Source organism: Solea solea, chromosome 6, assembly GCF_958295425.1.
Source record: "Solea solea chromosome 6, fSolSol10.1, whole genome shotgun sequence".
NCBI lineage: Eukaryota > Metazoa > Chordata > Actinopteri > Pleuronectiformes > Soleidae > Solea > Solea solea.
The window spans coordinates 307,208-328,539 of record NC_081139.1 but is presented as its reverse complement, the minus strand read 5'-3'; the positions used below and the strand labels follow the sequence as shown (position 1 = coordinate 328,539).

The window sequence follows — 21,332 nt, the reverse complement described above, 5'->3', positions numbered from 1 at the left end:
AGGTGCTGATGCAAGGAGTTCTTCTTCTTCTTCTTCTTATTATTCTTATTATTATTATTATTATTATTATCACCATCATCATTTTTCCTTGCATTTCTCAGGACCTGAACATACCCCAAACCTCAGATTTTTGGGATTGGTGAAAAAGTGTTGAAAATTGGAAGTGGGAGGGGCTAACGAAAATGAAAAAAAGAGCTTTCATTAGGTGATGTTTCACATGATGCACATGTTGATCATGTCAGGACGGTCCAAAAAGTCAACAAGGACTTTGCCGTTGAACTTTGTTGGTATTTGAACTTCGCTGTGACCGTGAGCTCAAATGAAGGAAGAAAAGCCTTTGATGGTACCTCTACTTCACTTTTAATCGTAACCTTTTCTGGAAATGAACAGGAAATCCAACATATCCATATAAAAAAACAACAACAAAACAACCTTAAATACTGACATAATAACATTGTAAATGAAGTAACAATAAATACAAGTAATTACATAAATATACAGAAAATCTTCTTGAAACACAGACTAATACTGCCATTGTGTTGAATAAGAGACAAACAATTGACTCATTTCACCAGCCTGCTGCTGCTGCTGCTGCTGCTGCTGCTGCTGCTGCTGCAGGCTAACTGCTGTTCGGTTAAAAATGAGGAATTCTAGGACGTTCTGCGTGGATTCACTGCTCTACTTTCACTGATTCTGAGCCGTGATCGGTTTGTTTTAGTGGAGTTCATGTGTGAGTCGCTCTGATTTGGTAAATGATGGGTTAAAAAAAAGAAAAAAGAAAAAGTACTCACTGCTGCATTAACAGGCCCTTAAAATAAGTTGTGATGTCAATACATTGACATTTATGACCAGGAAGAGTGGACTGGGCCGTCAGATCATTCTGGATCAGTTCTTACTGCCTTTAAAGGTTCAATATGCAACGTGCTGCAGGAAATAGGAGTTATGTACGATGTGACGTCACATTCCCGATATCGATCCTGATTTAAGAGCCACTTACGTTTGAGAACCATGGAAAATCTGGACCCAAAGTCTTTAGAACTTTCCCGGGTTACGTTTTACGACCTGTTAACTCAATCGACGTTGTGATTAAGCAGCAACAGACAGAGTGTCCAGGTAAAGGTGATTCTGTGGATTTACTTCTGAAGAAAGTTTGGTCTTTGGCTAAAATGGCTTCAGAGAAAGAAAGAAACCAGCGAGCCCATTTCCTCCTACTCTCATACGCAACTTAAAGCAGAAATCTGCAGCATTATTACCCTAAAGTTGTGTTTCCACCGAGTGCAACAGTTCACTTTGGTACGGTACGCAATTTGTTTGCCTTTCCATTAGGAATAGTACCAAAATAACCCAGACTGTTCCATTTCTGGCAGCTGTTCATTGGGGTACCACAGTAAAATGGTACGGTCCGGGTGGAGCTAGACCACCACTACCCTTGCGATCAGTATAAATATCCCATGAAAGTCGAGGTTAACAGCCACAGTCTATTCTCATAAGAAGCGTTCATGTCTCGATGAGACAAACTGAGCAGGAAAAAGAAGAGCTGTCGTCGTTGCTGTCGTCGTTGCTGTCGTCGTTGCTGTCGTTGTTGCTGTCGTCGTTGTCGCACAGGTACGACGGGCAGCACCTGTCTGTTCTCAGTCGGAGGACAAGACTGACCGAGGGCTTACGGTTCCAAATTGTACTGAACTGTGCCAAACTAAACTGTAGCATGATGGAAACTCGGCATCAGAGTCATTGTGATGGTTAAATGTCTTGTTGCAGGGAGTTTGCCCCCTACTGTCTGTTAGCGGAAAACCAGCCTTGCAAGATCAGGGCGGCAAAATCCCAGTTACAAGATCATGGCAGTGATAGCGGCATTTTAGACATTCTTGTGGCAGCAGAGCCGGCGGAAAAAAGCAGAGAAAACGCTTGTCAGAGGAGGTGAGGAAGAGGAACCGCCGTGTAAAATGGATGCCGACCGGCATGGACGTGGCTCCGCGGCCCATGTGCAAACACATGCACATGGTCAGGGAAGGTCAGGGGAAGCGGTGACATGTTCTGACTGCAATCTACGGTTCCGTCGTTGACATGGACGCAGAATTAAAGGATCCGGGTTGTGGTGTTCGTACACGTGCATGAAGTGTTCAGTGTCGTCTAATTCTCCAGAAGAAGAAGCTTCACAATCGCTGCACGCGTCTGTTGTCCCCTCGCCGTCCACTATCCGTCTCATCGTCCTTTTCCTTTTCGCGTCAGTTAATTACTCTTTTTTGGGGAATGGAAATACAGCACTAACAAAGCAGACTAGCGTGTGATCGCACCAAAACAGGAAGTCGCGATCGGATCGACTGTTTCTATGAACGATTCTGAATGATGTTTCCGAGCGAGCTGTACGGGATCAGAGTTTTGTTTGCCATTACTCGTGTCCATGTAAAACATGAGCACGTGAGGATAAAGCGGTCGACGCTGGTTCTCTGGAATTAGCCATCACACTATTGGTGCTCAAGTATTGCATATTGGACCTTTAAAAGAACGCTAACTGACGAGTGGACGACCCACAGCTGTCAACAACTTACGCTTCATCGTCCTCCAGTTGTCGGGAGGACAGGACAGGACAGGACAGGGCAGCAGAGACTGAGGTAGACACATGAGGTTGGCTCAGAATAAGGAAGAGCCGTGGATATAAATCACTGGTAGCGCCCCCCTGTGTTATGTCATTTTAACAGCACCCCCCCTTTTTTCCCTAAAGGTCACTTTCATGGACATTCAAAGACAATCTTTTTTCCACTAAATCTGTGATGAGACTTCCACTGATCAGTACGAGTGGAAAAAGAAATAACAATAATAAAAAAATAGAAACTTAAGCGACTGTTTGATTTGATTTATATCTCACGTCTGTCTCCCTTTGAGAGGGAGACGGACCGAAGCACCACTGAAGTGAAGGTTATCTGAAGTTTTTCATGGCTAGTTTGACTCGTGTTTTGTTCCAAGTGAGGTATCGTTGAGCTTAGCATATTATTTACCATGTACGTACTGTAGAAAGAAGAAGAAGAAGAAGAAGAAGAAGAAGCAGCAAACATTAACTAACACAATATAAATACACTCGTATCAAGCACCTTTGCAGCAGAGAGAGAGAGAGAGAGAGAGAGAGAGAGAGAGAGAGAGAGATTCAAACCTAACGCTTTGTTTCAATCTGTGTCCAAAAAAACCAACAACAACGGCTATTAATGCTAATGAACCACAAAACGCTGCGAGACACTTTATTTTACAGCCGCTCTTTTGTTTTGTTTGTGTGCCGTTTAACTACCGACTGACGCTGGACGTTTCAGGGAGTTCTGAGTTCTTCACTCTTCCGTAACAGGGTTATTAATCCATAAACTGTAAAATAAAGTGTCTGCATGGGATTAGTAACTTCTCTATAAAACCACATGTGCCTTGAGACAAGTTGAATTCTTAATACATTAAGCCATTTTCTACGATGTAAAAAATAAAGTATAAAGATGTAGAGGTAGACCGATTCATCTGCTGGGTCCATGTCTGCCATTTTCTCATAAATGGGCATTGGCTGATTTAGTATTTAATAATTGGTCGATTATTTTTGCTCTCAAACTTGATTTTTTTCATCCAATAGTTGATATTTTCAGTTTCTGCTGCAATACAAAAATATTTAATATTCAGTTTATACATTATTTTTCGTGAAAATATTGAATATAATTGTAAGGAAGAGAATTAGAGCCAGCTTCCTTTTGTTTCTTGGAAACAAAAGGAAGATAATAATGATTTAAATCTTGTAGACTTTAATCTGCGAAAAAAATCAGTCCAATCAGTATTCTGAAGGTTTTTTATCACATAATTTTGAGTTTTAAGCCAGATTTATTTGGAAAAAAAGACACAATTCTGAGATTCAAGTTATAATTTTGATTTAAAAATCTCATAATCAGATTTTTCTCTGAGCAAAAACTCAAATAAGAATTCTGGGGGGAAAAAAAGATAAAAATCTGAGATTAAAGTCATTATTTAGATTTAAAAATCTCATAATCGGATTCTTGCCTGAGAAAAAAATTCTGTCTCGAATCAGAATTCTTGAGATTAAACTCAGAATTCTGTGGCTTTTTCCCAGAATTGTGAGATTAAAGTAAAACATAAAGTTTAATATGAAGAATTCAGATTTAAGACAGAATTCCGACTCTCTTCTCACGTTAATCTCTAAACGATCTCTAAATTCTGTCTTGAATCAGAATTCTGTGAAAATAGAAAAAATACTTCTGTGGGGTTTTTGACATTCATCTCAAAATTCTGATTTGAACATTTCTGAGATTAAAGTGAGGAATTCTGACTCTTTTTTTTCTCTCGCTCACATTTCGTGAGAACATTTGTAGAGTGGAGAAACAGACCATTAGTGTTGCTCAGTGACTTAATACTCAAATGAAACACATGTTTTGTACTATTTCATATAATTAACGAGTTATATTTTATGAAATCAGCATCATTTATCAGCCTCAGAAAAAACCCACATCGGTCGACCTCTACAAACACAGTTACACAGACTAAATACAGTCCTGTGCAAGCCGGCGCTCTTTAATGTCCATAACAGAAGACAAAACTATACTGTGTAGCACCATATATTAGGAGATTAAGGGCCATTCTTTGGATAATAAAAGAACAAGGCATCATACTGTAGATTCCTGATATACAAAAACATTCATCAGTATTTGCATTTGAACAACGATTGGCTAAATGTGCGAATACAAAGAGCTAAGACACAAAATAAAAAATAAAAAGTTAATGCTATATACAAAAAAGGAAAAAAAGACCTTAATAAATTATATTTAAAAACAATATCTTACAAAACTAACTTTGATTGCGATACAAAGTGATCCTGAATTTTTCAAACACTAGCACACGGCTCATTAACAGTTTCTAGAAACTAGGACTGAGGAAAAAAAACAAAATAGAGTTCTTGTGGTCACAGCTGTCACTGGAACGTTTTTGTAGACTTGTAGTTGAGTACTTTTGTTTTGGCGCTTTTGGCCAGTGAGAGTATCTTTGCCATTTAAGTGCGACTGAAACCATCTCCACGAGCGTCTTGGAGAAACATGGAGCGGGGTTAAAGGTCAAAAAAGTATAGCAGGAGTGTGAGGTCTCCAGTGCACGAGCATGGAAGGAATCCTGCCCCTTTAAGACTGTTAAAGACCACGTGAGGTTGAAAAACAAGGCATAGAATACTTATTTATGAGCGTACCGAGCTCCATGGGTCTGTGTTCCAGTGGGGGCTCGACGGGCACGGCTGGGTGTTGCACTGCTCGCGGTCCGGCGGCCTGTCGTGGATCTCGCAGCTCAGGTCGTTGAAGCGCTCGCCGTTTGGACGCTGACACACCACCAGCCTGGTCTTTATCCCGCCGCCACACGGCTTGGTGCACTGAGGAGAGGCGGGAGGAGAAAAAGGCTTTACATGGACAGAAATGTGCTTTTTCAGGCCTCCGATTGATTCAATCACAAACGGACAGTGTCAAGAATGACTGTTGACACCTGGCAGTAGAAAAATACGTTTCTGAGAACAAAAAATAATCACGATTTACAATAATTGGTCCATGAATAAATAACATAACTAGTTACACAGACTAGCTGTTTAATGTCCATAAGAGAAGACAGAACCACACTGTGAAGCACCATATATAAGGAGATTATGGGCTGTTCTTTGGATAATGAAAGAACAAGGCAAACAAAAAAAAATACAAAAACATTCATCATGAACATACGTGTGCGAATCCAAAGAGCTAAGACACTAAACAAATCCCTTTGACTGTTGACACCTGGCATAAAAAAAGGAAGTCATTAAGTTTAGAGATTCTATCAAGCTTCTGAGAAACAAAAGACGATCATTATTTGTAATATTTGGCCTATTAATAAACTGATTAATCACTCTACATCTAGTTGCTAGCTGGTTGTTGTTAGCTCTAGCAAAGTAGAAAGCTAGTATAGTACTACTACAGGTTAGAGCAAAGATTAGGTGTTTTCTAACCTGAACTTAGGGTTGGGGTCACCGATGCCATCTTTAAAAAGTGATCTAGAAAGTTTGGAAAACACTGATCTAAAAGGGTGGATTCTGTCTCAGGGAGCAACAGGTGTCTGTACTTTGCGTTAATGGAGCAACACCAGCAGGAATCGTGGGGGCAGTATTGAGACAATTGTCCAATCAGTGGCGACGTCTTACCTCTCCCCAGTTGCCATAGACCCACTGTGGACACGGGCCTGACTCGCAGGATCGCTGCTCACTTGGCCGACTGCGGTCCTCGCAGCTGCTGGCCGGGTAGCCGTTCTCATCCTGGCACACGACCACGCGGCGCTGGAAACCTCCCGCACATGTGCTGGAGCACTGTTGTTAAGAGTGAGAGGAAAGGAAGTGGAAATGAGTCCCAGAGGAGCTTTAATGCTTTAATGTGTATTATTTACATTTAATGCGGGCACATAAACACAGTTGCAGCGCTAACGTCTCAGCTGCACCTTCATCAAATCAGTTTGTCTTTGTAAACACAGTCAAATCTCGGGTAGGGAGTTACACAGGTAGAAATTTCACAGGGGGATTCCACATGCACTGTGATAACAAGCGTTCACTAATGAGTTTTCAGTCATTGTGAAAACCTTGAATTGTCATTAATATTTTATGTGAGTGACTTGAAAATGCTGTCTGGACTCACAATGTTCACTTGAACCACACATGTAGCCTTTCTCAGATGTAATCAATCAATTTATTTCTCGGCAGAATGTCCGTCAGTGTGATTTCAGACATTTTAAGGGTTTAAAGTTTTATTTCCCAAGTATTGCAATAATACTGTGAATTGCAATTATGTTCGTCGAGACACTCGTGACATGAACTTTTCATATTATCCCATTCCTTCCCCTGCTGGCAGGCACTGGTATTAAAATTGGAATACTGTACATCATCTAGTCTAACTTTTATCATTTTTAATATTCAAATAACAATAAAAAATGTATTAGTGAGTATATGATATTGCCACATTACCATGTAGAAAGAGACCACATAATTGACATGGAACACGTGTGTCTTTGATTAAAAACTAGTTAAAAAGCAGTTTGTCTTTGATTAAAAACTAGTTAAAAAGCAGTTTGTTAACGGTCGTATCATTGACGGGGTCTCATTTCTCCACTGGTCAAGTGTCAGAGAAAAGGTTGCTGATGCTGTGAGAGCTGCCACGTGTACAATAAGATTATCTTACTGCGCCCCAGGGTCCAGTCCGCCATTGGTGGGCTTGGCTGCGCGGCAGGTGGTTCCTGGAGCTGGAGTTTGGTGAGGACGGCAGATGTCGGTTCTCGCTGGAGCGGGACGGGCACTGGGACATGGCGCAGTCCTGCTCTGCGGCTGGACGATCGTCCGGGTCACACTCGCTGGCGTTCACTTCTTGGTCGTTGATGACGCACAATACCTGCCGCGTCGTCTTCCCCTGGCCACAGGTTACCGAGCACTGAAGACACAGACGATATCATTTATTCATTTTCTATCACTTTATCCCCCAACTTGAGGGTAGTGGGTCCCAGATAACATGTCCACAACATGTGCTCCTTGATCAAAAATCAAAAATCCTGTGTCAAGCCCCTAAACACTGTATGTCTCATCTTTCAGGGTTACTGCGGCTTTTAAGAAAACCAGAATCAGACCACAAAAGAAAACCAGTCTAACTGTAAACCTCAGTGACCTCAATAACTTCCAACTCATCTGAAAACTTGAAGAGAGTTGTCACAGCTCAGCTTCACATCCACCTTGACAACAATCATTTTTGATTCCACCCACAAAAACATCATCATCCTCATTCTTCTGGACCTCACACACAGCTCTGTGTATACTTTCCCTCCTAACTTGCTGAGAGAACCCATTTTGTTTAAACACAACAGTACAAATGAGTGTAATTTATCCCGGAGTTCCACAGGGCTCAGTTCTGGGCCCACTTCTCTGCACTTTTTATATTCTCCCCCTTGGTGATATTTTTCTTTTTACACGATGGTTATTCATTCATTCATTCATTCATAAACACAACTATGAAATTAATTGATATCAGATCTTTCAAATAAAGATCAACACAAACTGGAAAATGTTTAACCAAACCTTATAGCGTACTTAAAATGTTTTGTGTTTTAGAGAAACTGTTTGCAGAACGTATGTGTGTACAGGTATACGAATACAGTATCTATAATAATTTTTAGAACTTGTTTTTTTTAATTAATTTTACCGTACTGTTGTATAGTTAGATGAACAGATCGATAACTACTTGATTACTAAACTTTTAGATAATTAATTAATTGGTTTGAGTGTTTTTTTTAAACAGCTAAAACACATTTTTGGATGTGAATATTTTCTGGTTTCTTTGCTCCAGATAACAAAGACATTATTAAAAATTAATTAAGACATTTGAGAACATCATTATTTCCAGGTTTGACAAACAGTGATAAACATTTTTCAACATTTTCTGACAGTTTATGGACCAAACACCTACTCCATCAATCAGGAAAGTAAATAATCGTTAGCTGAAGCCCTAATTACTATTATTATTATTATTATTATCTTTATTTTGATGTGTTTATTCCTCCAGGTTCTGAAGGACCCTCCGACAGAAACTCTAGATTCCTAAACTGGTGACCTGTTATGTATTTTTCTGTTTTTGACCGCTTTTCAAACTCGGTTTGACACTCAAGTGAAATAAAATCCTATGATTTGCTGGAGACCAAAACCAGAAGAGTAACAACAAAGCAGAACAATGTTATAACTATATTTGGGTGGAACTTGATGCCACTTACATTTAAATTCTCCACTGCTCAGCTCAACCTTTTACAAAAGCAAAAATAACCTTTCCAGACAGACAAAAACAAACAGAGCAAAATGCTAACTCTGTGAATTCATTCCATTCAAAACTGATGTGAAAACAGTTCTACTCTATTCTATTCTATTCTTTTAAGAGATAGATGGCGTCTCACTGAGCTCCTCCCTCGTGGAGTCCTCTCTTGCATAAGGTGATCTATGATACTTACGTAACAGCTGTCTACACTAAAGCCTCTCCGGGGAAAACACTGTGCAGAGGTTTACAGTTCTCTGTCAAAATGTTATGGATTTCACAGGATCATAGATACAGCGAGACGTACAGTATGTGAGGCTGCATTTAAACCGAGTTACAGTGTTCCTTAAGTAAAGCTGTTGTTGCTGTTATTGACACGTCGTGTGCATATGTTTGTGCGCATTGGATGAGACGATACACGATATTATCATACATGGTCATGGAGAATGGACACACCAACACACAGTCCTAGTGATTTATATCTATTATTCTTATAAGTGCCACAAGGTGGAGCCTGTGTATTTCCAGTCCTTTTTAATCTGTGTTATTTACAGTTATCTTAATTTACTGTATAAAGTTAACAGTTTCCCCAGGAAAATGGGTTTTTGAAACTTTATCACTTTTTTTCTGCATTATTATTATTATGTCATTTTTTGTAATAATAGTAACATGAATTTGTAACACAACAACTTTTATTTTTATTCTTTGGTTAGCCAAGTCATTTTTTTTGTAATATAATTAAAGGTTTTTGTTACATGACCACATTTTGAAACCTGTTTTTGTAACATTACAACCTTTGGAAGATTTTATAATATGTTTGTGCAACAGTGCAACTTTTTTCTAGCAGTGTTTGGTTACTTAAGCCAAGATTTTGTAACATCACAACATTGTGAAAAAGGTTTTTGTAACATTACAACTTTCTGAAGGACTTTGGTCACCAGTCATTTTTTGTTATCATAATAACATATAACAATAACAACAGCATTTTATAACACGGTAACATTTTGTAACATTACAACATTTTGTAGCATGTTTTCATAACACCTTTTGGTTCCATCAATAAATGATTTTTGTAACATTAGTTCATCTGTTTCTGAAAATGTGCACAAATATGGACAAACATGAAGGTAGATGACTGAGAAAAGGCTCCGCCCTTTTATGTTTAGGATTTATTTCTGTGTGTGTGTGTGTGTGTGTCTTCTTTAGCCTTGGGATGAACCATTTCCTTTTCGGGGGTCAATGAGTATCTTTGGCTTGGTGGTGTGTGTGTGTGTGTGTATGGTGACCAGACATGCAGTCTGGCTGGACTGTATCATCAGGACTGTGATGAGAAACATCTGTAAACAAGACTGGATCCCCTCACTACAGCCCCTCACATCTCCTGCTGCACTCTTCCACTTCTCTCTCATTCACACACACACACACACACAGAGAGAGGTCTTTCTGTCGTTGTGAGGACACGTAAACCACGTAAAGCCCATTCTTTACCTTCAAAACGCTCCATTAAAGACTTTTAGTGTATTTAACCTTTTCATCCATCCATCACTTATCCAGGATGGGGTTGCAGCGATAGTCCAACCCTGACTGGGGGGGGATCCCCAGACGCTCCCAGGCCAGTGAGGAGGTATACGGAATATTATGGAATATCGCCTCGGCACAGCATGGCACAGTTAACTTGTGTTTTCACTAGCATAGTAAGCTGGTACCAGATACTTTTTCTCGTACCTGCTCGGGCGAGGTTCCAGGCGCGCCGAGTAGTTACTATGCGTGATGTCACCAGACTGCCGGCCACTGATTGGTCAGAGTGCCGTCACAGGAAGAGACTTCCCACAAGAATCAAGCCGAACAATGCCGAACTGTAGATCAGTTAAAAAGACTTAAAAATCCCCCGAAAACAGGCGTTAATCTCTGAAGTCCAGATAGTGGACAGGTTTTCCTGTGATCAAAGACACTTTAAAGAGCATCAGGATATTCATGTTTCTCTCTCTAGAGGTGCGGGAGGACAGGACGATGTCAGGGTCTGCATCTGTACTACGCTCCGACATTTTATTGATCTTGGATATAAACGGCTATGTTGAAATAAATCATTCCTGCAGAAGGAGGAAAAACAACATCTGCTGTAGACGACGTGAAGACTTCTCTTACCACTGTCCACTCCAGCACTTTCCACTGTCCACAGGCCACTGCTGAGCACACTTCTCTGGCCGGGGGTTTTGGGAGGTGAGCGCAGGCCGCCTCCTCTGCCACGCCGCCCTGGTTGTCGCGGCAACTCACGTAGCGCATCCTTGTACCTTTGCCGCAGCTGGCCGTGCACTGGTGTGAGGAAAGAGAGGAGGTGAGGATACTGTACATTCACATGCATGTGTTTGTTTACAACACTGACCTTGAGAGGTTCAAAACCTGTGGCTTGCGGGACCTACAGTCTATTTCTTGCAGCCCACCACATCAGATCAATTTAAATAGTCAATATTTTGTTATTTATAGATTCATTTTCCATCATAAATGTGTTGTTTTGTGAACTACATACTAGGGGTGGGCGATATTGGCAATAAGTAATCTTTTTTTTTCTTTTAGCAAATATCCTTTAAAAATGTGATTTTAATTGTCTGTATTACATCAATGGTTACAATATTAAAGGAAACAACTCTCATTTATTGTAGCTGTAAACAAATGTCATTAATGTCATTAACAAAATCCCTAATTATCAGTCAAATAGAAAAGAATACTCTGTGCAGACCTGTTAGGACTGTCAGATCTTCCAAAAATGAAGTTCAAACTCGTAATTTGTTCAATTAATTCAGTATATCATTCCATATAAATTGCAAACATGTTGTTTTTGTCTTTTAAGTTCTGTGTAATACTCTCAGTGCTCTGTGGCTCCCAGGTCGTTTGGTTTTGCTCAAATATTTTAAATTTGTAAGCAACAAGCATTAAACCTGACATGACTAACAGCAGTCTGTGTATAAAGTCTCTTAAAGGTGATACTTTTAGAGTAAAAGTACAAGTATGTTACCAGAAAATGACTTAAAGTTTATGACATTAACTGTACTTAAGTAGTTTTCTGGTATAGAATGTACTTAAGTTTTAGGCGCAAAAGTGGTGGCTCAGTGGTGGGATGAGTTGCCTTTCAAATGGAAGGTTGTGGGTTCAATTCCTGTCTCTGCTCGTCTCTATGTGTCCTTGAGCAAAGACACTTAAGCCCATGTTGAAGTGTGTGAATGTGTAAAAGCAGCTCATCAAGGCTAGAAAAGCCGCATATGAATACAGACCATAATACCAACTCTTCTTCTGATTTTATTTGGGAGTAACGAGGAGCGATAGAGGAAAAGTTGCTAGAAATATAAATAAAGTAAAGTACAGATATGTGAATTTGGTACTTCAGTACAGTGACAAAGTATTTGTACTTTGTTACATTTACAACACTGACTAACAGTGAGAGTGATAATAGAAAATAACCAAGTAATGTGTATTTGAACTTGATTTTTGAATCAAAGAGTGGGAAAAAAAACAAACCTGAGTCCAGGAACCAAACCGCCACTGGGTTTTGTGAGTCAGGTCGGAGGGGACTTTGGTTCCGGGGGGGACAGGGTGGCTGCTGGGACACTGAGCCAGTTCACAGTCCTGAGTGAGGAAGGAAGGAAGGACACATACATCGAGATCATGCAGCGATTAACATATTATATATATATATATATATATATATATATATATATATATATACAGATATTATATTATAAGTGAATATATAGTTAGTGTATGTCCGTCCTCCGACCACTACAACACACAAACATCATAAACAACATTAATGAATCTATGTTCCTTCAGCTCCACGTTTGAGAGCAGTCGCGTTTCCCCTTCAGCCCCTCCCCCTCACCCCCCCCCACCCCCCACGTTATCAAAACAACACGAACATGTCAGTTCAAACTATGGATTGTGTCCGTGAGCCACTCAGCATAAAGTCCTGATCCCTGTCATAACAGGTCACAGTGGAGTGGTATTCACGGCTCCAATGCCCACGCTGGCGTGGTCATAGGCCCCACCTCCGAATCCCTAATCCACCCCCACTTTTCTCCCTCATCTCCCCCACCCCCCCCCCATTGCCCTCTGGTGCCCTCTGACCCCCAGTGTCCAGGAATGAGGGCTTTAATCAGGTCACACAGGATCTGAGCAGGCTTCACATTCCACACGCTGCCAACCTTAGAGCAACAAACGTGGCTCATGGGCGGCGCGCGAAGCAGCTCTGCACACGTCACGCTCAGTCACTCACTCACTCATTCATTCATCAAAGAATCCTGAAGAATTAAAAAAAAAATCTAAATTGAATACAGTATTAATGTAGAAATTACATAAAATAATGCTGTTTTATAGCATATTTTCTGTGATATACACATGGAACCTCTTATATATACATGAATACAAAATATTAAATAAAACCCATGCCATTAAAGGTATGTAGAAGAAAGACATTTCTGTGTGTTTACTGATAAAATTACACCCAAACGCTAAAGGAAGGTGGCCATTTTGGAACCAACAGCCAATTCTGGTCCAATTCTGGTCCAATTCTGGTCCAATTTCATACATGTGGCGTTTGAATAACCTACTCCTAGAGTTTCAATGCGGTCGACTTCTACTTTGGTCATGTCATTCTGGACAAGATGAGGATTAAAAGTTACCAAAAGCTTCACTTAATGTCACATGGTTTTGACGGCAGGGGATGTTAAACTTTTACTCACCTGTTCTCGCTTATATACATCTTCATATTCATATACATTTCCTGACACAATAGTTTAAGGGTAAAGTCTGATTTTTTCATTGTCATGAGACACTTTCAATCGTGTCGAGCGACAGGAAATTAGCAGAGAAACACGTGGCTCAACTCTCATGTCGTGCATGCACAGAATTTTCTCTTGTTCTCAAGTCAAGTCAACTTTATTTCTTTTGTTAGCACATTTAAAAAGTAACCAGGCGTGACCAAAGTGCTTTACAAGGTAAAAGACGTGTGCCTCGATGTGAGGATGACGGCTTCAGTACAACCTTCCCTTCCCGTCTTTCCCTCGACACTCGCCTAGATCACACTAAAGTCAAGCTTTATGGAGTCCAGGTGGAAGTGAAAGTGTGATTATCTGGGTCACACGTGGATACTTTCTTCTCTTCTGACAGCATGAATCATTGTGACGCATACGACCGTGAACCAACTGCTGCCGTTACTGAGACACAACGTTTAAAGTCCTTGTAAAAGTGATAAAATATCTAAAACAGTCGCTTTTTCATACACAGTTCTTTTTTTCCTTTTCCATTAGTGATAGTTCCTGACACCTGGTGTTTTCTTTTTTTAGTTCCTGCTCTGACGAGATTCCATTCTAACTGAGCTAAAATGTGTCGTCGACAGACTGCCGGCCACTGAGATTCTGAGATTCGTGAGAACGACGTCTGACACAAGAATGAAAGCGAACAATGTCAATCAGACTTAAAACATGCGTTAATCTCCAACATTAAGCAAAGGAAATGTCTAAAATGTCAACATTTAACAGGAGTCTGTTATTTAGCGACAGTGCTGCAGAAAGTCGGCGATCAATCGTGAGCCCATTCACGACGCAACGTTCAGTGATATTTCAAATCTTTCAGTTACACCCAAAACAACTAGACACTCGTTTGTGTCGCGTATGAAACCACGTCACAGCAGTTTTCACGCTGAAAAACTAGTTCATGCTTTTGTTACATGTAGATTAGATTACTGTAACTCCTTATTATCAGGATGTTCCAACAAGTCTGTTAGAACCCTTCAGTTCATTCAAAATGCTGCAGCACGAGTTCTGACAGGAACTAGAAAGAGAGACCACATAACTCCAGTGTTAGCTTCTCTACACTGGCTCCACCCACAGTTTAGAATTCAATTTAAAATACTCCTCCTCATGTACAAAGCACTTAATGGTCAGGCCCCTTCATACCTGAAAGACCTAGTCTTACCTTATCACCCTAACAGACCACTTAGGTCACAAAATACAGGTTTACTTGTGGTTCCCTGGGTCCCTGGGTCTGTAAGAGCAGAATGGGAGGCAGAGCCTTCAGTTACCAGGCTCCTCCTCTCCTGTGGAACCAGCTTCCAATGACAGTTTGGGAGGCGGAGCCTCTCTCTGTATTTAAAGTTAAACTTAAAACTTTCCTTTTTGATAAAGCTTATAGTTAGAGCTGGTTCAGGGAAACCTGGACCAGCTCTTAGTTATGCTGCTATAGACCTAGACTACACTCTATCACATTCACTCTCTCACACTCAGGGTATGAATGTGACTTTTTATATGTCATTAACCTTGTCTCTTTCTCTCCCTAGTTTGTGTCTTTCCTTCCTTCCCTCTCTCTCTCTCTCTCTGTATTCTCATCATGCAGGTTGCAGGATCCAGATCCAGTTTTCGAGGCTATCCATATCATACATATCATCACCATTATTATTGTGCTATAATTAAAAGTCGATATCATTAACTGTATAAACTTGTAACCTGATACAGTTGTTGTGTATCTGCTCCTGGTCTCTCTCTCTCTCGCTTCTGTCTCTACCTCATCTCCCTCTTGTCCTTTCTGTCCCCCCTTTCTGTCCCCCACCTCTCCTCTGTCCCCCATTTTCCTTTCACCCCAACCAGTCGAGGAAGATGATTGCACATCTCTGAGTCTGGTTCTGTCACAGATTTCTTCTTCTGTTAAGAGGGAGTATTTTCTCTCCACTGCCCCCTAGTGTTTGCTCATTGTGTGAACTGTTGTGTTTCTCTGCTCTCCTTGATGTTGTCTATGTACACACCTGAGATCATGTATGTTATGATTTGGCGCTATACAAATAAATTGAATTGAATTGAATTGAATGTTCTCAGCCACTTTCCACCTGTTATTCCTTATGTTGTGAGGACACACATGTGTTTTACACAGTTACATTATGGGTCAAAAATCATTTCCTGTGATGTAAATGACTACATTTTAAGGTAAAGACGTGTTTTTAAGGTTAGGCTGAGGTCGGGATTGGGATTAGACCAGTAGTAATGATGGTTAAGGTTAGATTAAGTCTCCAGGAAATGAATGTACTGTAAGTCATGGAAATCAGTTCATGATATTGCATCAAATAGTGATTTTGTTGCTAGCAATAGAAACTCTAGTTAACATATATAAACACATGAGGAGAAACTCTGCATTTTCTTTACAGGGACTTGAGGAAAAGTCGCAGTGACGCGTAAACAAAGAGACACAGATGGTCTTTCTTACCTGGGTGTCTGTGGGTCGAGTGGCGGCGTTACATTCAGTGTCATCCATGACGGCGCCGTAAGAACCGACCACACACTTCACCGCTCTCGTCTGGTAGCCGGGACCACACGAGGTCGTGCACTGGGTTCAGAAGAGGAGAGCGAGGGGAAAAAAAAAGAAACATGAGCAACAAGTGAGACACAAAAAGACACAGACAGCTCCTCAGAGACATGAAAGCAAAACCTCCAAACACAAACAAACCAAACAACTGTAAACCAGGCTTCATTTGTCCTCCTCCGCTCCACTCACAAACAAACAACCTGAGATCCAAGCATCCAGCAAATAAATATTATCCAGAAAATCATCAACTGAAGCTGACAAACACGCCATTGTCCTTATTTCCACTGTGGTCCAGTGAGAGGCGACTGCGCGGCGTTCTCTTCTGCCTCGCTGCCTCCAGTGAAACGAGGTCAAACTTGTGTGGCGGCGACTTCAGCTGACATTTGGACACGTTTCATTAAACCACTTCAAATCTATCCTTAAACACGGGAACGTCCTCTGATGTGAGGGACAAAACAAAAAGTCCTCTATGCACATGCGAGCGCTGAATATCTGACATATGACTGTATATTTGCAGTGAAATACTGTTTAGAGTCATTGTTTGTACAATTATTATTCACTGCGTCATTGATTTAAAAAGTGTGAGAGGGTTTTTTTTTCCATCAAAATTCTGAGAATACTTTGGAGTCAGAATTCAAATTTTTGAAGACAAAATAATTCAGAAACAATATCAGTCAAATTGCATTTTCATTTGTAATTTACTGTAAAAAGTCAGTTATTATTTTTCATTGTATCATGGATTTCAAGAATTCTGAGATTAGGTCGTCTTTAGTAAGTCTTTTTTCCCCCTCAGAATTCTGAGATTAGGTCGTCTTTAGTAAGTCTTTTTTCCCCCTCAGAATTCTGAGATTAGGTCGTCTTTAGTAAGTCTTTTTTCCCCCTCAGAATTCTGAGAATAAACTTCTTAGATTAGAGTCAGAATGATGATGATTTATGAAGCCAAAAGAAAAGAATTCTGACATTAATCTCATTATTCAGACTTTTTTTTCCATCAGAATTCTGAATCACTGTCTCATGGATTTAAACATTTGTGAGATTATCCAAAAATTCCAATTTTAAAATAAAGTCAGAATTATGAGAAGAATTTGGAATTCTTAGATTAAAGTCAGAATTCTAACCTTTGAAGCAAAAACATCTCAATCAAATTGCAGTTTAATTAGTGATGTAGTGTATAACGTCATTTGTATTATTATTATTATTATTATTATTGTTCAGATTTAAAAATTGTGAGATTGAAGTCGGAGTTTTCTTCCCCTCAGAATTCTGGGATTTCACGGCAGAATGTTTGACTTTCTTTTTAGAATTCTGGCTTACATATATTTTCTTTATATACTGTATGTATTTGGTGTCCACTGTGTCCAGAGAGACGACTGACCTGTCCCCAGGGTCCGACCTGCCAGGACGCACACTCCTGCTGCTGACACGTCTGCACAGACTCGGGCTTGGACGAGCTGCAGAAGCGATCGTCCAGACGGTCCTCGCCGAACTGACACCACGTCTGCCGGTGCTTGTAGCCTTTCCCACACGTCACCAGGCACTGGTGGACACAACAGATTCATCATTTACGTCACATGATTACATCACATGAACATAAAAACGCACGTTTACGACACAATCCTCACTTCAAAGAATAAACAAAAGCCTCTTCCATTAAACACTTGAACCCTCAAACGTGTCGTTTCTCAGTATTGCAGTGTTTAGATGTCATGTTGCCTGGCAACAGTCTCACGCTGCACACAGGAAGTGATTCATTTTATGTCAACGCCTGCAAAAACGGTTTGAGTTTGACTAAAAACACAAAGAAATGATCGTGAAAAGTTTCAGAAGTGAATTCTGAATGCTTCTAGGCCCCGCCCACCCCTGCAGTGCTGCTGTATGTGTAAATGGCACAACACTGTCGTGATGTCCTTCACTTCATAAGAATCTCAACCCCCACCCTCGCGACCAGGCACCAGCTGTAATTTATCGTCCAATTTCCTCTCAATTTGAAGATGAATTAGAAAAACGGACGTCATGTTGTGTTTAAGAAGAGCTGGAACTGGTGGCTCTTTAATATCTTTTCACTTCCTGATCGACTTCACTGAGCAAAGCTGTGACTATATGACTATTTCTAGTGTAAAAGAAAATAAACAGAGTTAAAAACAAACGAGGAGATGGAGATGATTCTGTGTAGGTGTCGGTATTTAGTGTTTAAGACACTCCCCCCTCTCTCTCTCTCTCTCTCTCTGTCCGACAGTTACTACAATCTTAACCCTGAAATCACCCATTTCCCCCCAAAGCACGTACGTTTATCACAGCGCTGGTTTTCTGTCTCCTTGACACAAAGAAACGTAAGATTGCTTTAAAGCTCTAGTATGCAACTTAAAAATACGTCAGATTCCAAACCAAAAGAGCTGATAAAGGCTCCTGAGTATAGTCGTGTTTGTTTGTTATCGTGTCTGTGGAGACACAGAGTGATCGCCACTGAATCATAACAGCTACGCTAGTGAAACTTCAGAACTTCACTTTCAGTTGGATCCATTTAAAAACATCATTTCAGTACTTTCAAGAACTGACCTCAGACCAGTCCCCAGTCTTCCACTGAGGACAGAGGAACTCGTTGCAGGGTTGGACGGTCTGCTTGTCCCTTTGACTGCACTTGCTCTCGTCGCCGTCGCTGCCGCCGGCCTCGGTCGCCTTCCGACAGACGGCCCCTCGGCGACGGTTTCCGCCTCCGCAGCTCTTGGAGCACTGAGGCACAAGCGTTTGAGCGTCAGCATCAAAAATAACCAAACGTGCGCTTCTTATGTTACAATCTTACCTCTGACCAAGGCGAGTACTCCCAGCCGCCCGGGTTACAGTCTCCATGGCAACCTTCCTTGTCGTCGGGTTTGCGCTGGCCGCTGCAGTAGCGGTCGTCGACTTTCTGGGTCTTTCCGTCTACGCGGCTCATTTTGGCACAGTACAGCTCCAGGGTGCGATATCCCGGGCCACACTGAGCCGTGCACTCACTCTTGCGGGCCACGTGCCACCTGTAACCACAGTGATGGGTTAAAGGGACAGTTCAGGTGTGGTTGCATGAGGTACTGACATATAATTAGTACCGAATATGTCATATGTCATATAATCTGTGCGTTTTTAGCTGGTGGAGATACGGGAGCTGCTGATCTGCTGCTCACCCGTCTGGAACGTTTGTGTGACACGGGTAAACTTCAAACACAGAAGTTACAAAACAGCAAAAAAAAGAACTAACAAACGTAAAATCACACCTTTTCTCTCTGGGCTTTGGTGTGGGAGGAAGCGCTTTATAAAAATCAACATATTCTTGAGATAAATCGGTTTCTAATCGGTTTTTCCTCTGTATCTCATGGAAGTCGGTGTTTTTTGGTACTTTATTAATCCCTCTCTACATGTAACCCACACCTCTGCTAGGAACCGTCCTGGAATCAGGAGCAATGGATTTTGGGTAACCTTGCTCAGCCTTTTTTGACCTGGCGGGGATTCCAACTGGCAACCCTCCCAAATCCCTTTCCACTAAAAAAAAAAAAAAAAAAAAAAAAGGCCAGTCACCGACTGAGCGGCTGGAGAAAATAGTCACACTCACCTGAGTTCACATTCAGTATTGCAGGTCTCGGTGATGACGGCGGGTCTGGTCGTACCGTGACACCTCTGGTCTGACACCACGACTCTGTCCGACTCCCTGTTGCAGAGAATCTTGCGCTTTCGCTCCCCTGTGAAGACAAAACCAGGTTTAGAACTGACTCGACGTGTGTGTCACATCTCTGTGATGTATCGCGCTAACTCCACGACCTTCCACTGCCTGACCCTGAGCTCCTGCAGATCCTCACTGTGAAGACCAGCAGCTACGTCGACCGCTTCACGCTCGCTTAACCCTGCACTAAATCACAAAGCACCTTCTGTACAGTGGAGGCAGGAGGAGATTTAAACATCATGTGCCTCAAAGTTTGGCGATCAGTACCTCATGTTACTGGGTTTTGCAGGTCAGTGCTATGAGAGTTTAATGTGTCCCAGACTGGCGGAGAAACCGTGTAAATCAAGAGGAAGGTGAAAGGTGCTGCTGCAGTTGCATAGCTGGCCGTTGACCCGGCTGTGTGAACTCACTGCTGGTTGTTTAAAAGCAGGTCGGTGTCAAAACGTTGAGCGAGCGTTTGAGTCACGACACAGAACGGGGCTTTTCGAGTGCACCTGCAATCCGCCTCTGCACTCACACACACACACACACACACACACACACACACACACATGCACACATGCACACATGCACGCGTGCTGCCAGAGAAGGAATCCTGCCGTGGCTACTACGCAAGAGGCTGAGCTTTAGCGGCTATACATCGAGCTTGTTAAGTCTAACCCAGACTGTCATGTCTTTATGGGCTCAGCGGTTCCCATGTCTCCTCTCTCACTGACCGCTCCCGACACCTGGCCCTGCCGACTCAGGCCGCGGGCCTCCCCCTCACCTTGGCACAGGCGGGTGCACTCCTGCCAGGGCCCATAGGCATCCCAGAAGAACTGCTGAGGTTTGTCCTCAATGGGGATGTTAAAGGAGTACCTGACGTCTGGGTTGTACAGGTTCCCCACAGACAGAACCTACGAGAAACACAAGCAGTGTTTTAACACCACAAACTTTAAACATCTGCAAAAGTTGAAGTGAAAGAAGAATTCTCACGCCCTGGAAGGGAATGTTCTGGTCCTTTGAGGTGTGGTTGTACGAGTGTAAATCTACACCTGCTTCAGTTTACACTATCTTCATAATATTTTTTAGCACTTTATTTAATTGTTAGACAGCATTTTCTGGCTGGAAACTGAAAGTTGTGAACCGCTCACTCTCCCCACACCAAATCCCATAGAGAAAATCAGCGTTTTAAGCTTTGTGTCACAGAGGTTAATCCGAGAAGATGATTTCAAACACAGAAGTCACAAGACATAAAACATTAGAAGTTACTGATGGAGGCGGCAGTGGATCCACAACACCGGTGTGCTGTGGTTTTCTGAATGGACTTTGGTGTGGGGGAGTGAGAGGTTTAAAAAAGTCACACAAATGGTAGGAAAAGGCTATGGACAGGATTTACGGATTATATATCGTTATCTGTCCGATGTCAGATGAAGTCATTTGGACCAGTATCGTATGGACTCTGGTCAGAACCTCATTCAACCACACTTCACAAACTA

The 21,332-nt window shown here is 41.6% G+C and overlaps 1 protein-coding gene across 1 annotated transcript in view; it reads right to left on the bottom strand.

The window, feature by feature from the left end:
* LOC131460623 (A disintegrin and metalloproteinase with thrombospondin motifs 9-like) overlaps positions 1-21,332 on the bottom strand; it is a 61,953-nt gene that overhangs the window by 15,796 nt on the left and 24,825 nt on the right. The window contains exons 18-28 of the mRNA XM_058631259.1: positions 20,621-20,750; positions 19,747-19,873; positions 18,964-19,174; positions 18,720-18,893; positions 17,539-17,700; positions 16,065-16,184; positions 12,333-12,440; positions 10,965-11,132; positions 7,212-7,457; positions 6,188-6,349; positions 5,216-5,392 (exon numbers count right to left, since the gene is read on the bottom strand). Of these exons, the coding sequence (XP_058487242.1) occupies positions 5,216-5,392; positions 6,188-6,349; positions 7,212-7,457; positions 10,965-11,132; positions 12,333-12,440; positions 16,065-16,184; positions 17,539-17,700; positions 18,720-18,893; positions 18,964-19,174; positions 19,747-19,873; positions 20,621-20,750 (1,785 nt within the window). The remainder of the gene's footprint in view (positions 1-5,215; positions 5,393-6,187; positions 6,350-7,211; positions 7,458-10,964; positions 11,133-12,332; positions 12,441-16,064; positions 16,185-17,538; positions 17,701-18,719; positions 18,894-18,963; positions 19,175-19,746; positions 19,874-20,620; positions 20,751-21,332) is intronic.